A 14565-nucleotide genomic window follows, 5' to 3' on the forward strand; every position below is an offset into this window, starting at 1 on the left:
ACAAAGAATCAGCCTATATTAGTTGCTGTTTATTGTATTTTTAAAATTTGCCGTGCAGAGTTTGAGTCTCTCCTCACACAACAGGTAGACCTAAGAATGGCATTTAGAAAAAAAAGAATAAGGTGTAGAATAACTCTTTAAGCAATACAGCAAAGCAGCATTAGAAATCTCATCACTAATGGCCACTGATGATTTTCTGATAGATCAAATATAGACAGCTTGAAATCATAACAATATACAACATAGTTGTAATAAACAGTCCCTTACAACGTCTATAAAGCCATGAAAGTGTAGAGATGTCATAAAGCTGCTGCAGTTTCCCACATTGAAACATGTAAAAAGAAAACCCTAACTAGTCTTATAGCTGCGTGCATCTTTTTTTTAACATATTTATTACAGTTCAGTATTTATGGGACTGAAGGTAATATCACTTAAGTGTTTCAACTTTCCTTATTATTCAGCATGGGGGGGAAATTAAAATGGTGCATTTAAAGTGCCAGGCGAGGCTTATAAACTATGCCATGAATCCTTCAACAGGGTAATTTACAACTCTGCAGGGCTGACTTCACTCAAGGAAGAAAAACAAATGTCAGCCATGCATGGAAGAGAAAACCCCACTGGGGGAGCGCTATCCGCTGGAACACTCAACCACCATCTGCTGTAAGCAAGATTTCATATTCATATACTGTAAACCGTGAAACACTTTACACTTCACATGACAGGAAAGTGGGTTCTCTGTCTCATTCTGTATCCTAACCAGCTGAAGCGACACCGAGAGGCATTATGTGCTATTTTGATCTCTTAGCCAGCTGCGCTGTATGAAACAAGACAACACACACTTCCTTTTCACGGCGAGGATCGAAAGAACTGATCGACAGAAAACACAATTGAATGTTCAAATGTTCACAATGCAGTGAAGTTAGATGAGGTTGTAATATCATGGATGGAACGAGTACACACTGCTCTTAACCTCGGAAGGATTCATTTATAAATCTCAGCCTGCTGATTGACAGTTGCTATGTAATTCCATGTTAATTGATTCAATGACTTGAACATGAACACTTGACATGTCTCATTTACACAAGTAGCCGACTGAAGTGCAAGTTTACAATAAAATCAGTAAAATCTAGTTTTCCTGCCTTTGTTTGCCTGTGTTCTGTATGTTATCCTGGTATTTTTTGGCTCTGGGATTCTTTCTTTTCGCTTCTGGGTCCTTTTTGCCTAATCATAACAGTTTAAAATGTATTACTTCTCCCCCTCCTGTGTTGTACATTATTATTCCACTTCACTTTCACAGCCTTGAGTATGGCATTATGACCGCCACCATCTTGTATTTTTGGAGCCAGCAGTGACCATATTTGGAGGAGATGCAGGGGAGGATGCACATTGCTACACCTCTATCCTGATTGGATCTGACTGAAAGCCAGAGGACATACAGTGGCATGTCAATCTCAAGGTTTTTTATTGTCTATTTTTCTCTAAATTAGCAATAGTTTTACAAAATGAAAACCTTGTTGTATTGAAGAAGACTTAAAATAGGGATTAAGACCATGGACTCATTAGGAAACTGTTTATTAAGATGGTAAATCAAGGGAGAAGTAGGGTAATTTTCTCATAAGCTTATATACAACCAGATTTGGTTGCTATGCGGGCCATTAAAAAGAATGCAGGTTTATGGCACTTAAAAGAAGCTCTATCCACTATTTTAAACCCTTTACAAAACATATAGTAGGCTTATAAAACATAAAGCACTATCTATATTATACTAGACAGTTAAACACCGATCAACTACAAAATTAAAGTGCTTAAGTGAATGTTTTTGTAGTTCTTCTCTACTTTTGCTTGGGAAGAACTTTTGTCTAGAGTGGAGTATTTTTGAAGTCAAAGTTATTACCCACTCTTACTTCCTCAAAGGATCTTAGTTAGAGGATCTGAATGATTTTTTATCACTGTGAGCGAGTTAGAAAATGAAAATAGAAAAGTGAGACAAATTTAGATGGTGAGGGAGTCGAAACATCGACTGTGTTTTCAGGAGGCAACAGTTAATCTGGATGGCAGATGTGTGATCGTGTTAACAGAGCAGCTTTAGTTGCAAAAGCTCATTTGAGTGTGTTTGCATATAATATCTGCTTCAGTAACTTTGCCTTTAAAACATCTAACAAGTCAATATAAACCAATAACAGCACAAGCACAAAGCCTGATTGCTTTTATGAACAAGTGTTGCCTACTAAATATCTGCCTGCTCCTGCAACAACATTAATCTGCTCATCTTTGTGCAGTAAACAGCAGTAATAAACAGCCCAAGAGGCATAAATTCTTTTTGATCATTCATGACAGCGTGATGGGAGAACATTTTACAGCCCAGTAATTTGGGGATACATCCTCGCTTTGAAACTGGGAAAATTAAACGAGTTTCAAGCAGCGCAGACCAACGCCTGCTTTCTGGTTTTGTGAAGAAACTTTGCTATGCTCGTCAGAGAACGGCTAAGATGTTTAGTGCAGGGAGTAAAGCAGCCCTAATCACTCATGGCATCCGCTCAGGAACACAAAACTGCAGGGATCACCGTTACAAATCTGAAGAAAGACACCAAATCTCCACAACAGAATGACCAGTAGATGTCGGGGGCTGGTAGGTAGTCAAGGGGCATATTTGAGTTTACCAAAATTACAGGGTACAACCACACTTTATAATATTTTGCTGCGACATGAGATACAGTGGAGCTTTAAGACTCCCTCCCACCCCCCTGTAGTCCTGCTGAAACAACATAAAGCAGACATACTGATTTGACGGCCAAACCCCCATGGAGGCCTGTCACAACCCAACTGAATCCCCTCCTGACTATGGGCTGTCACAGCGAGGTGAGGGAAGAAGGGAAGGACAGGAGGTGAGGAGGAGGAGGAACGGGCCAGGACTGAGTTAAGTAAGAGGCTGTGACAACGGAGCAGAGCCTGGAGGCCTGGACCGACTGACCCCCACAGACCTGCCAGCCCGCGAGCAGAAAACACAAGACAAGCATCCTCCTCCTCATGGCCCCCGACTGTGCCACGATAAACCAAACTGAAGTAAATCCTACAAAAAAAAAGAACTGCAGCTGAAAACACAGCATTGCTTCTATGTTTCAAGAACAATCTATGATAGATAAAAAATATGTTGTGGATTATAAATGGCAGCCAAATCCTGTACTATAAATAAAAGCTTTACAGACAAATGTACATATGATTTGTTGGGTGTCTTAAAACGAACGACTAGCATGATGAACACTAGCTTAAGGATTGTTTGTTGGCCCATAACCAACCTAATGAAACCGATCCAGAACACTATCCAATTGGTTACACATCACAAGTAGTAGCCTATCAATACTGAAAAAACGGAAAAGTATCTAGTTACTAAAATTATCAAATAAACGTAGAGGTGTGGAAGTAGCAGAAAATTAAAGCACCTCAAAATTGAGCAGCACTTGATTAAATTGCGCTTAGTTACGTTCCATCATTGGTTATACAGAATTATGACACCAAGACTTTAATTTTTCCGAGTAATCAATAAAAATGAGCCCCGAAAAAAACATATCCGTCAAACTCTACATGCTAAGCCTGTCAAGCTTTTCTAGCACTTCTGTTTACAATTATATTCGTGTACTAAGAGATTTACCACTCAGAATTTGTCCGATCTTTTATTTTGTTGTGTTGGGATTTTAGCAGCTGTAGCCAGCTAATGTATATCGCTGAAACTCTGTAAGTTGGTTGAAATTTCCATCTCAAGCTGATTCGTTTTATAACCAGAATTATGTAAAATAATAGTAGGGCTGTCCTAAGAGCCTGGGAGTTTTTAAGCGTCTATCGTTGCCTCCGTAATCCGAACCCAGTGCCTTTTCAGTGCTTTGAAGCAGACGTATCGTCACTTGGCTGCACCATAAAAGAATCTGCTAACCCACGGTAAAAGAATTCTCATCATTTCTAAACCGCTATTCTACCATACAGGCACTGGCCACCCTAAAACTTTCAGTGGACCCCCCCATTAGAAATTTCTGGGGGCGCCCCTGGTCATTTCTGCACACAGGCAAGTCTTGTCTCTCCTGATCAGCTTCTCTCCAATTGGCCAATATATGTCACCTCAAATGTGTAAAACTAGTACAAAAAGGGTTGGCAGGGGAACCCAATCTCACCTCAACCTCTCCTCCTCTTTCTTTCGCAGCTTCATGTCCCGCTGGACCACCTTCAAGACGTGCTCCGCCTCATCGTCCGTCAGGCCCGACAGGTCCAGCTTTCGGCCCATCGTTCCTAGTCTCACCACGCTAGGCCGGTCCGAGATGGGAAGACAAGGAGAGGCACTGCTGCTCTGGGGGCCGAGGCTGAGACAACCCTGCAGGAAGACAGAGAGGTGGAAATGTAGCTGAACATTAATATGTCTGAAAGAACTCTGGTGTACATTAGTAATGTATGGCTTTCATTAACCTGTATTAGTTTAGGAATTACAGCATCAATAGTTCTCTGGCACAGTTTATGGGGCAATCAACAGAAAAATAGAAGACACATTCTCACAATGGCAAGATCCACTGAAGAGTCACAATCTCCCCATGCAAATTGCACTGCAGTGTTTGCTTTTTATGACTTGCAAGCAAAATATATTGTGGCGCCAGTCGCCTGCCTGCAGCTTGGACTCTGATCTCTAAGCAGCTGAAAATTCGATAAGGGTTTGTTTTGAGCGTAGTGGCTGGAAAACATTTTTCTTTTTACTCTTTCAGGTCATCACTAATTTGATACTTAACTCGTCCCTGGAGGAAGATATAAAACATGTAATGTAAAAAAAAAAATCCAGGAAATATTGGAATAATATTTCGCCATTTCTACGCTTTTAGACAATAACCATCATCTTTAAAACATGATCTGAGACATGTTACTAGAGGACAACTTTGTATTCTGAGGTCAGTATCCATCCCAATCCAAAGCACCTGTGCTAGCTGTGTAAACAACACCATCACTCCCCCAGTGCACCGAACTCATAAGTCAACTAAGCTAACCAGCTAATGACAGGTACAGTTAGCAGCGGTTTGCTCCCTATTTGTTTTGAGTATTAAATCAACAGGTGGCCAGTTCTTACACACTGCATCTTTAAGCATACATGCTTTCAAGAATCAAACAGAGGACTGTCAGTGAACAAAATCACTACAGACTGAGTGGACAGCAGCTTTACTCCAGATCACATTCAAGATATGTATTTCATTGCATTTAACAAATCATTCAGGTGGCTGTGGAGAACAAAAGTCTACTGTCAACAAACACCTACAGGATATAACAGGAGAACAGATGTCATGTGTCTGTGCAGAAAGATGTCATTAAAAAGTGTTTGCTTGTCTGGTATGGGGCAGTGTGTCATTGTGAACACACTGTACACATACTTCACTTGGTTGCAATGCATTAAGGATCCATATAAGATATTCAACTAGATGGATAGTTGACCTTTGGGCTGCATTGTAAATTACCTCTAATCCATTTTACAGTTAATGGGTTCGTATTTTAAGGTTAAAGAGCTGACTGCGTTTGAGATTGAACTCAGTTAAAAACAAGTCTGACATCTGTTATTTGAGGGTTGCGATGGCCATAAGCAGGGAGGGGAAGGAAGGATGATGGAGAGGCAAGATCCGGGGCATGCTCATAAAAATAAAAACAGAGTGATGACAGGAGAGAGAGATAGAGAGAGAAAGAGACAGAGAGAGAGAGATGAAGAGACGGATGGGAAGATGGACAGAAGGAGAAGGTCCATTGACTGACGTGTCTAAACAAGATGGGAGAGAGCACTGCCAGTGGAAAGAGCAATGATGACTCAGAAGGCGAGACAATTATGTCTGTTCTATTATTGGGCCAACAGCTTCATCGACAGAGCGTCGCTCCTCTCGCTCAGCATATTGCTCATTCCTCCAGTCTCAAAACAGCATGAGGTTGAACTTTTCAAAACAGAAAACAAAAGTGAGGTAGTGATCTTTCATATTCTGCCCTGCTCTCTGGGTAAATAAATTATTAAACTCCACCAGCTCTGACTCTGGCGGTCCAATACCTTGTTTTCCTGTAACCCTGCATGCAAAAGCGTTACAGTGCTCCAGCTCATGTACAACAAGTCACGTTTTGTCTTTTAAAAGTTCAGGAAGCAGTATTGCACACTATATTTATTACTGTAGGATTCTGCTCCATTTATTCCAAAGACACATTTTAATATTATCAAATCACTGCTGGTTGTCCCGGAGCATCTAAGCAATAAAGCAACAACTTCAGTTCATTTGTCTGAAATTGAAGAGTGGCTGTTGTGATGAAAAGCTTCAGGGATAGAAGAGGAATATTGTCTCTCATGTTATCATTTAATTTCAACCTTACAGATATCTCCATCAAATGCTTTTATGAGTCATTTGTATAAGTAGGAGTATAAATCCACAAGGGCATATGCGAGCACACATACGCAATCACACACACACACATACACACACACACACACAAGTGTGAAAAAAGAGCTTTTGTCACATTCTCAGCTACTGTGGAAAAAAAGCTGAAAATCTCTCAGTCTCAGACATCTGTTATCACACAGTGTAAACACAGACGGTCACAATGCCATTCACAAACACTCCTCATTCAGACGCTGCGATGCAAGACCTTGCACTCTGCTGCAAAGGCTATTCGATTTCACGGAATTACATTTTAGAGACAAAATGATAAAATACACACTCAGCCGCATGTGGATGTGCATGTGCCTGATCCTTAATGTCACGGGCAATTAACTACAATACCAAACCCCATGTTGATACACCCCTAGCGCTCAAAGTACCATTTATTTTACAGTAAGATGTGCAATGTCCCCTGCACCATAAAGCATTCTTGTCTCCATTCTAATGTTGCATGTGAAATACTTTGAAGGTTGTTGGCAGTAAGAAAATATCACAGTGTATAAAATACTCCTCTATAAACGTCACAATCTCTGAGAATGATCACTGAACAGGTTCTGTTTTATGTGTCACCTGCCTTACTGAAAAACTAACTGGATGGAACAGCATGAAATCCTCAAGCATCTGTCAAAATCATATTGATCAAATAGGGAGCATATCAACAGAGTGACAGCTATCTGCTGCAATTAACTAGTGAGCTCAGTTAGCCGTGCAGCTAGCAGTCTGGATTAGTGTTCAAACTGCTAGCACAGGAGCTTTGGACTGGGATGGGCCAGAGCTAGCTGTTTGGCATGCTAAACGTACTTTGTAATAAACACGTCATGTTATAAGTCAACCTGTTTTTTCTTCACATTTTGTTGATGATTTAAGTTTTGAATATTTTCAGCAAAAATTCTTACATAATGCACCTTTAAAAATGTCCAGTGTGAAGGATTTAGTGGCATTTAGAGGTGAGGTGGCAGATTGCAACCAACTGAACACCCCTCATTTACCCCTCCCCTGCAGTTGCCAATACAAACATTATGGGCCGGACAGTTCTAAGCCATGAGCAGTGACAAGTTAGCTGTTTCCTGTTTATGCTCCGCTAAGCTAACTCGCTACTGGCTATAGCCTTAGCATGAACTAGTCTTTTGAGGATTTGTTATAATATTAGTCTCAAATACAGTCCTTGACTCAGTGACATCACTTATCATCAAGCACTTTAAACCGAGAAATTCTATCTAGACCCATTGAAACTACTGAAGGTATCTTATCCAATCTGATGACTGATGAGGACAATAATAACACACTTATTACCTCAATTTCTTGAACGAAAAAGTTGAATAACCTAGTCTTAATATTGTGCAATGACCTACACCATTTGGGTTATATACCATTACTGTTGATATTTCAGGAGGCAATGACGGCATGTCTGAGACTCTAGTTACTACTGGAACCGAAAGCAATATGGTTTTAGAGTGAACCCTCTGCAAAAATCCAGAGAAATTATGAGCGTGCTGCACTGTAGACCTTCATGTCTTGACAGAAACACACATTCAATGCAGCTTGAAGATCAACCTAGCTGCAGTGTAACATATTACAACACCAACTGCAACTGGCTGCTCCTACATTTGTCTTCACTCCCTGTTAGTCTCCTAATGCATAGAGGAGATTAATGCACCATTACTGTATGGCCATTATTGTATAGCCACAAGGGAAGGCAATTATTCAGGCCTTCTTTTTATAGTGAGTGGTGTCAAGGACGGCGATGGAGCATCATTTATGTCTGTAAGAGTGTCTGCCTCTGAAGCTCTGGTGACGCACATACTTGAGGGCAGCAACATGTACACACACACAGCCAATCCATTTTAGCTTGCGACAATTTCTGACAAATATGTGCACATGATGCCTCTTTTGTGGATCAGTTTCACCGCCCTGCAGCAACACTAACACACCCTCAACAATAGCACAGATGAGCTATCAGTCAGTACACAGCGAAAAAGGAACGTGGGCTGTTCCAAAAGAGAAACACTCCCTCAGTGACACTGATTGGAGACTGTCTCCACGGTTCAATGCTTCACCAATTTTGTTCACCTGTTTTGAAGACAGGTTGTCGGCTAAACTAAACACAGTCTCAGTAAGCTGATGTAAAAGCGTGCTGTAGACCTTTCAGGCTGTGTGTCTTACCAGCAGCAATTAGATTGCAGAGAGCATGATGTCCAAATGTCCAAACAGCCCTGACCTCAGCCACAAAACCTGCGCTCTCATGTTTGACAAAACAAACCAGACTATTGTTAGAATTCAGTCTGTGATCGGATCAGTTCACCCGTACGTCTGTATGTCTCAACACATACAGTTTAACCAACCCTATCACTGGACAAGAATGTCAATAATCTCAAATCAAGTGTAAACCAACTGTGACGTCACCCATTGGTTTTTGGACTACTGTTTTGAAGCCGCAAGCTCTGCATTATGACCGTCGCCATCTTGGTTTTTACGGAAGCAGACGTAATCCCATTTGTACGAGAGATGGTGGAGGTAGGGACGACACTGATTGGATCTGACTGAAAACCTGAGGACACGCCATTGTAGAGACTTGTCAACCATGAGGCAGCCACACCATAAAGCATACCCTGCTTTATAGTCCGTCTTACTGTAAATAGGATCATCATTTACAAAATGAACATCATGCTGAATTGCAGAAAAATTCAATCTAGCCATTGAGACCATAAACTCATGAGGAAACTGTTTATCGAGGTAATCAATGAAGTGAGAGAGAGATCAAGATTGTAATACTGGAACACAAACAAAGGAGGCCTGTGACTGAAGGTGAACTCTGGTGTTCCGGTCTGCATGTAAGTTAGAAACACCACACACCACCGAAATCTTCACAGCCTTACTTTCCATCTTGGTACATATGAAGTAAACTATTTTCTGCATTGAGAATGAACATTTAGCCTCGGAACCATTCAGACGATCCCTATCGGATCTAGTCCCTATTGTGCCAATCAAAACCATTCATCTACTATGGGACAAGTTCCAGATCTGAAGTCACCTGTTTCACTGCTTTGATTGGCTGCAGGTATATCCAATAACCTCCAGGCAAGTCCATCCAACAGTGCACCAGGCATCACGAAACTCAAATCAAGCTTGCATGTATCACTTTCTAACCTCTGGCACTACAAATCAGTACAGGCATTCACATCTGCCAAGTGTTGAAAAGTCCTGTCAAGAATATAACCACATTCAAAACATTCTGTTATGTTTTCACTTTTACTCCATGTAGACTTGCTGTAATTACAGCAGCAGCAACTGATTTCCCCCTCGAGGATCTAGTGTGTTTCAGATTATCTTACTTTCTGAGCTGCATCTGGGGAATTCTGGGGATTTAAATGATTTTGATTGTCTCTGTAAACCTACACGCAGCTGCTGTAGGTACCAGAGAGATAACTGGAAGTGAAATGCTGTCTCGCAGCTCATTATTATATCGGTGGTGACGTTTGAAGAATCGGTATGTGAATTAGTCCTATGTGTTGAAACACATCCACACAACTGGTCCACAATATGAAAACGTAACTTTGGCCACTGCTGTCACATTTTGACTGGCACTACAATGAGGTGCAACAGTGTAAAGCAGTCAGCCGACAAGAGCAACACGTTCGCACTGGCACTCTCAGAGCTCAGAGAGGGAGAATGGCTTCAGAGGGAAAATAGGTCACATCGATGCATCTCTCAGGTGGATGAACGGAAACCTGTCTTTTCCCCTGTGTGCATCAATCAACCACGTCCTCAATGACAATATGTGCACACTGATACTAAATTGTCCCAAATACATCAAATACAATCCCCACATCCCACACGGTGCCACAGAGCGCTTGGCTCTGCTCTGCTGGTGTCTGTCACCTCGGAGAGTCAGCAGAGAGAGGACGGGCGAGCTGAGGACAGGGCCCTGCTGGAGCGCTAAAAGGGCAGGTGCAGCCAAGCGCTAAATGAACTGCTTGTTTTAGACACTCTCCATTGGCTCAGCGTTTCGTCACAGCCAGAGGGAAGGAGATTGAGAACGATTTCCCTGAAATTACTATTTGGACTACGGGTGAGTACAGTGGAACCGACTTTGCAAATTTAACCACATTGTGCTTGGAAATACGTGGAAATATCTCACTTCAAACGTGTTTAAAACCCAAGCTCTGTTCCTGTGTGATGAGGCCTTTCTTTGTCCTCCTGGTCATTTGTCTTCCTGCGTCCACTTGACAGCAGAAAAGCAGACAGTCAAGGTGTTTTTGCAACCCTGGATATGACCAGTATTTGTCAAAGTCACACTGAGAGGGGAGAACAGAGAGGCAACAAGAATACTTGTAGACTTCAGGACTGAAATTGGGCACATGCTGCATGTCAACTTAAAATGTTCTATTCCTCCAGCTGCCCCACCATCTGACTAGCTGTAAAGTAAGAAGCACAACGTGTGAACAGGCCTGTCAGCAGCCCTGAATTTATGAGAACACCCATCAGCCGAGGATTCATTCATACTTAACATCCTTAAGGGGGAGCGGTGTAAGTGGTTACAAACGCCAGGAGCATGTGCAGATGAGTTCAGGCAGTTAATGAATGTGCTTCAGATGATCTGCATAATGTGCAGAATGTTGGCCGATAACAGCGTTAAATACATAATATGCACTGACGTGTCTTTTTATGAGGAAAAACCCTCCTCAGCACCACTGGAGCAAGTGGTTACTGTGGATAGGAAGAAAACTACAGACAAAAACTGATGTAATGTCTTGAAAAAGATGATCTGTTTGACATATTGTGGACGCCAGAACTTTACCCGGGATTATGTCATTGAGTAGTAGTTGAAATTTAATAACAGAATGTGACATAACTGACTCAAAATGGTTACTACAGATCCACGTTTTGGCCCCATCTCCCCTCTGTGAACGTACAATGTAGACGTTAAATGTTGCACACACAGCCTAATATCATTTCTACTGCTGACATTTGAGTGATATCTCACATGAGACACTTTGACGGAACAGATTGTTGATGATTTAGCTCAGGAACATGTCTATTATATTGCTATTTTTCTGATGTCTTTATGATGTCGCGGAATTTGTGGGGTTGTACCAAACCCTAGTCCTTTTAGGCAAGTCTTGCCACTCGGCAGCCATCTTGGCAACGCCCCCAGCCAGTTATTACATGCTAACAAGACCAGTCACTTATCTATATGAATAAAGAGAGAGCCAGAACTTCCCTTTCAACGGTCACCAGGACATAAAAACCAAATGTAGGATTTAGAATCACCCATCAGATCTGATTTTTAAAAAATTCCTAAAAAGTTTGGTGACATTGCACCAAAATGAGGTTTAAAAAATATTTTCCCCCACAGATTGTACTTGTGAAATTACTAAATTGTTCTTTTTCAAAGTGTTTTAAATGGTTTGTCTCCTCTCTTATTACATCTCTGGTTGGACAGACAGAGTCTATAAGCTGGATAGAGTATCAGTGAGTACACAAGTCCATGCAACGACCCAATACCACATCCTTTATTAGCGCCAAAACAGGACCCTGCTACTTCCCGGCAATGTCAGCTGTGTCCAGCATAAAAGATGTTTACCACATAAGTAGCCAATATCCATAAACAACAAGCAAACTTACAATAGTAGTTAATTGTGCTCTTTTTTTACTCATGACTGTCTGTCAAGCTGAATCTTAAACGTTCCCTCTCTGAATGTATTTGTTCATAATTTACAAACTCAGCCAGACCATACAGCAACAACTGTCTGAATAGTTGTTGACATCTGATAAAAAATAATAAAATACTGCAGTAATATGCTGCATGCATGATTTCAAGTACACTGGTATCAGATCGGTGCTCGGTTTTGGCCGGTATGCAAGTTCAGGTATCAAAATCGGTATCAGGAGGAATATGGTTCGAAGTTAATGGCGCCAAATACTTCATCCAACCACTTCTTTGCACTTTTTTCCAAGCCAACGCTGTGGATAAGAATACCGCCACCTTAAATAAACCTTAAATTACGCCAAAAGCAATAACGGATGAAGACACACCAAATAAAGATGACAACCCCTTGATTATTTGTCCCTGTTTGACACCCGCCTGCTGTGCCACATCCATCACCACACCTGCCCAATTACTGCCAGCAAGGTGCGAAGAATGCTGTGAACGCAAAAACACACACGCTCCGCAGACATGCGAACACACTCCTGACCTGAGAGTGTGAGAATCCAAAAGGCATGCTAATTGAATCTGCCCCTGCGTCACTGTGCATGTGACAAAGTATGTAGGGGGTGGTCTGCGCCGCAAACTCCTGAGGAATCTGAGAATGGGTTGTATTTCTACTTGAGTGATCTCCATTATTTCCTTGAATGAAATGCTCAGAATAGCAGCCTGATTCATGCTCCATGTGGGTGAATGAATTCCTGGTGTCTCCCTAAAAACAAAATTTTTTTTTTCAAAAGCCTACAGAAGATAACCTAGTATTATTGTCAACAGGTGACAGGCAGCACCGCAAAAACAAAAAACACAAGAGGAATACAGCTACCTGCACACCCACTCACAGAGTGGGCTGCCAAATCATGGATTTCCAGCTTGCATTCCTTTGGGTTTAATGTTTCTCTGCAGGCAAGGCTCTGACACACACAAAAACATGACTTTAACTCCTAACAGCTCCTCATGATCAAAACCAGAAAAGGACGGGGCCATGCATGAAGAGAGATGTCACAATCTTGCATCTCCTGCACCTGCTCTGTGGGGAGAGATCCACCTGTTTACACCCAAATCACATCCCGCAAGAAATAATGCCGCACTTTCCCCCCTCATCTCAAACCCAGCAGCCCCATTCATAACATGGTAACATCAGTGCGGGAGATCCGTGTCAGCTTCAGCACCAGTGAAAAAGAAGAAGAAGCAGAAGAAGAAGAAGAAGAAACCGCACGGTAAAGAGAAAAAAAAGGGGGGGGTGGGGGGGTGATCATGGATATTTTCTGCAGAAACGTGTTTCATTCTTGAAGGTATGCGAGCACGTACGCACGAAGACGCAGACACCTGACACTCCGGCTCGTTACAACAGGGCTACAACATTCACCTATTCGCAGTGAGTTGATGTGGAGAATCACTTACACAGGATCAGTGGGTGCCGGATGACCGCCAGTTACAGTCTCTTTCACGTTATCCCAGATACTGACAGAAAAAGAAATTAAAAAAAAGAGAGAGAAGCCGCGGAAGGATGCGCCTCTGCAAGTGGAAACTTCCGCGACACCTGTCTGTCTCCCAGATACTTTTGGCTCGCCTTCCCACCCTCGGCGACTCGGCTTATTATTTTTCAACCCAAAAGCAGCAGACGCAGGCACCGCTGAATGGAAGATCACGAGGTTTGTATTACACGGAGAGAGGAGGAGGAGGAGAGGAGGAGGAGGAGGGAGTGCGCACGGCGAGCGAGGTGAGGGACTGGCACCCAACCTTTATTCTTCCTGTTTCGCGGTGTGCTGATGGAGCTGTGTGTGTAGCGGGGTTGGAAAGCATAGATAGCGGAGTCTGTTTCCGTGCTTGGCTGATCTGATATCTTATCCTTTTTTTTTTTTCTTTTTTTTTCTGCTGGCACCTGGGCATCCTGCAGTTTGGCACCGCTGCTCCTGGAGAAGGAGGAGGAGGAGGAGGAGGAGTGTGGGCTGGCAGCTCCATTCACAAAGCTAGTCACAGTGCAATTAACCTCAGAGAGAGATGAACACATCCTCATTAATCCCGCGTCTGTCTCCTCCCTCTCCATCCCAACATCTCTGTACTTAAAATAGAAACACACAACTTTTGCAGGGATGATATGTTTGTAGGCTAACCCTGGAAGTTAGCATCACCCTGGCTCCCTCAGCAAAAAAAGCCTATCGAGCTTCTGAATTTGGATTTTGGTTTATCGCTGAGTTCATGTTTTGTTCAGCAAGATAATCTTCACACGTTAACACCACTTTTATGATTTTTGAAGCATAACTTGAGTCGCCAGAAATGAAAAGTGAATGCTATGCTAACGAACGGTCGCATGGTTTCAACCTCACCAATACTGAGATAGTGAGTAGATGAGTTTCTGTGTCCAAGGTGAAGCTTAATGTCCCCTACAGGGTCTGCAGTCGCATTTAGCCGCTTGTTAGCAACCTT

The 14565-nt window shown here is 42.3% G+C and overlaps 1 protein-coding gene across 4 annotated transcripts in view; it reads right to left on the reverse strand.

Annotated features, from left to right (window-relative positions):
- myripb (myosin VIIA and Rab interacting protein b) overlaps positions 1 to 13843 on the reverse strand; it is a 132512-nt gene extending 118669 nt beyond the window's left edge. For 2 of the 4 annotated variants that reach the window (XM_030398662.1, XM_030398661.1), the window contains exons 1-2: positions 13540 to 13843; positions 4164 to 4360 (exon numbers count right to left, since the gene is read on the reverse strand). In XM_030398662.1, coding sequence (XP_030254522.1) covers positions 4164 to 4273 — 110 coding nt within the window. In that variant the 5' untranslated portion in view covers positions 4274 to 4360; positions 13540 to 13843. The remainder of the gene's footprint in view (positions 1 to 4163; positions 4361 to 13539) is intronic. The other 2 variants (XM_030398664.1, XM_030398663.1) reach the window with 2 other exon arrangements.
- Between the last annotated feature and the right edge of the window lie 722 nt (positions 13844 to 14565).

This window comes from Sparus aurata, chromosome 19, assembly GCF_900880675.1.
Source record: "Sparus aurata chromosome 19, fSpaAur1.1, whole genome shotgun sequence".
Taxonomy (NCBI): Eukaryota; Metazoa; Chordata; class Actinopteri; order Spariformes; family Sparidae; genus Sparus; species Sparus aurata.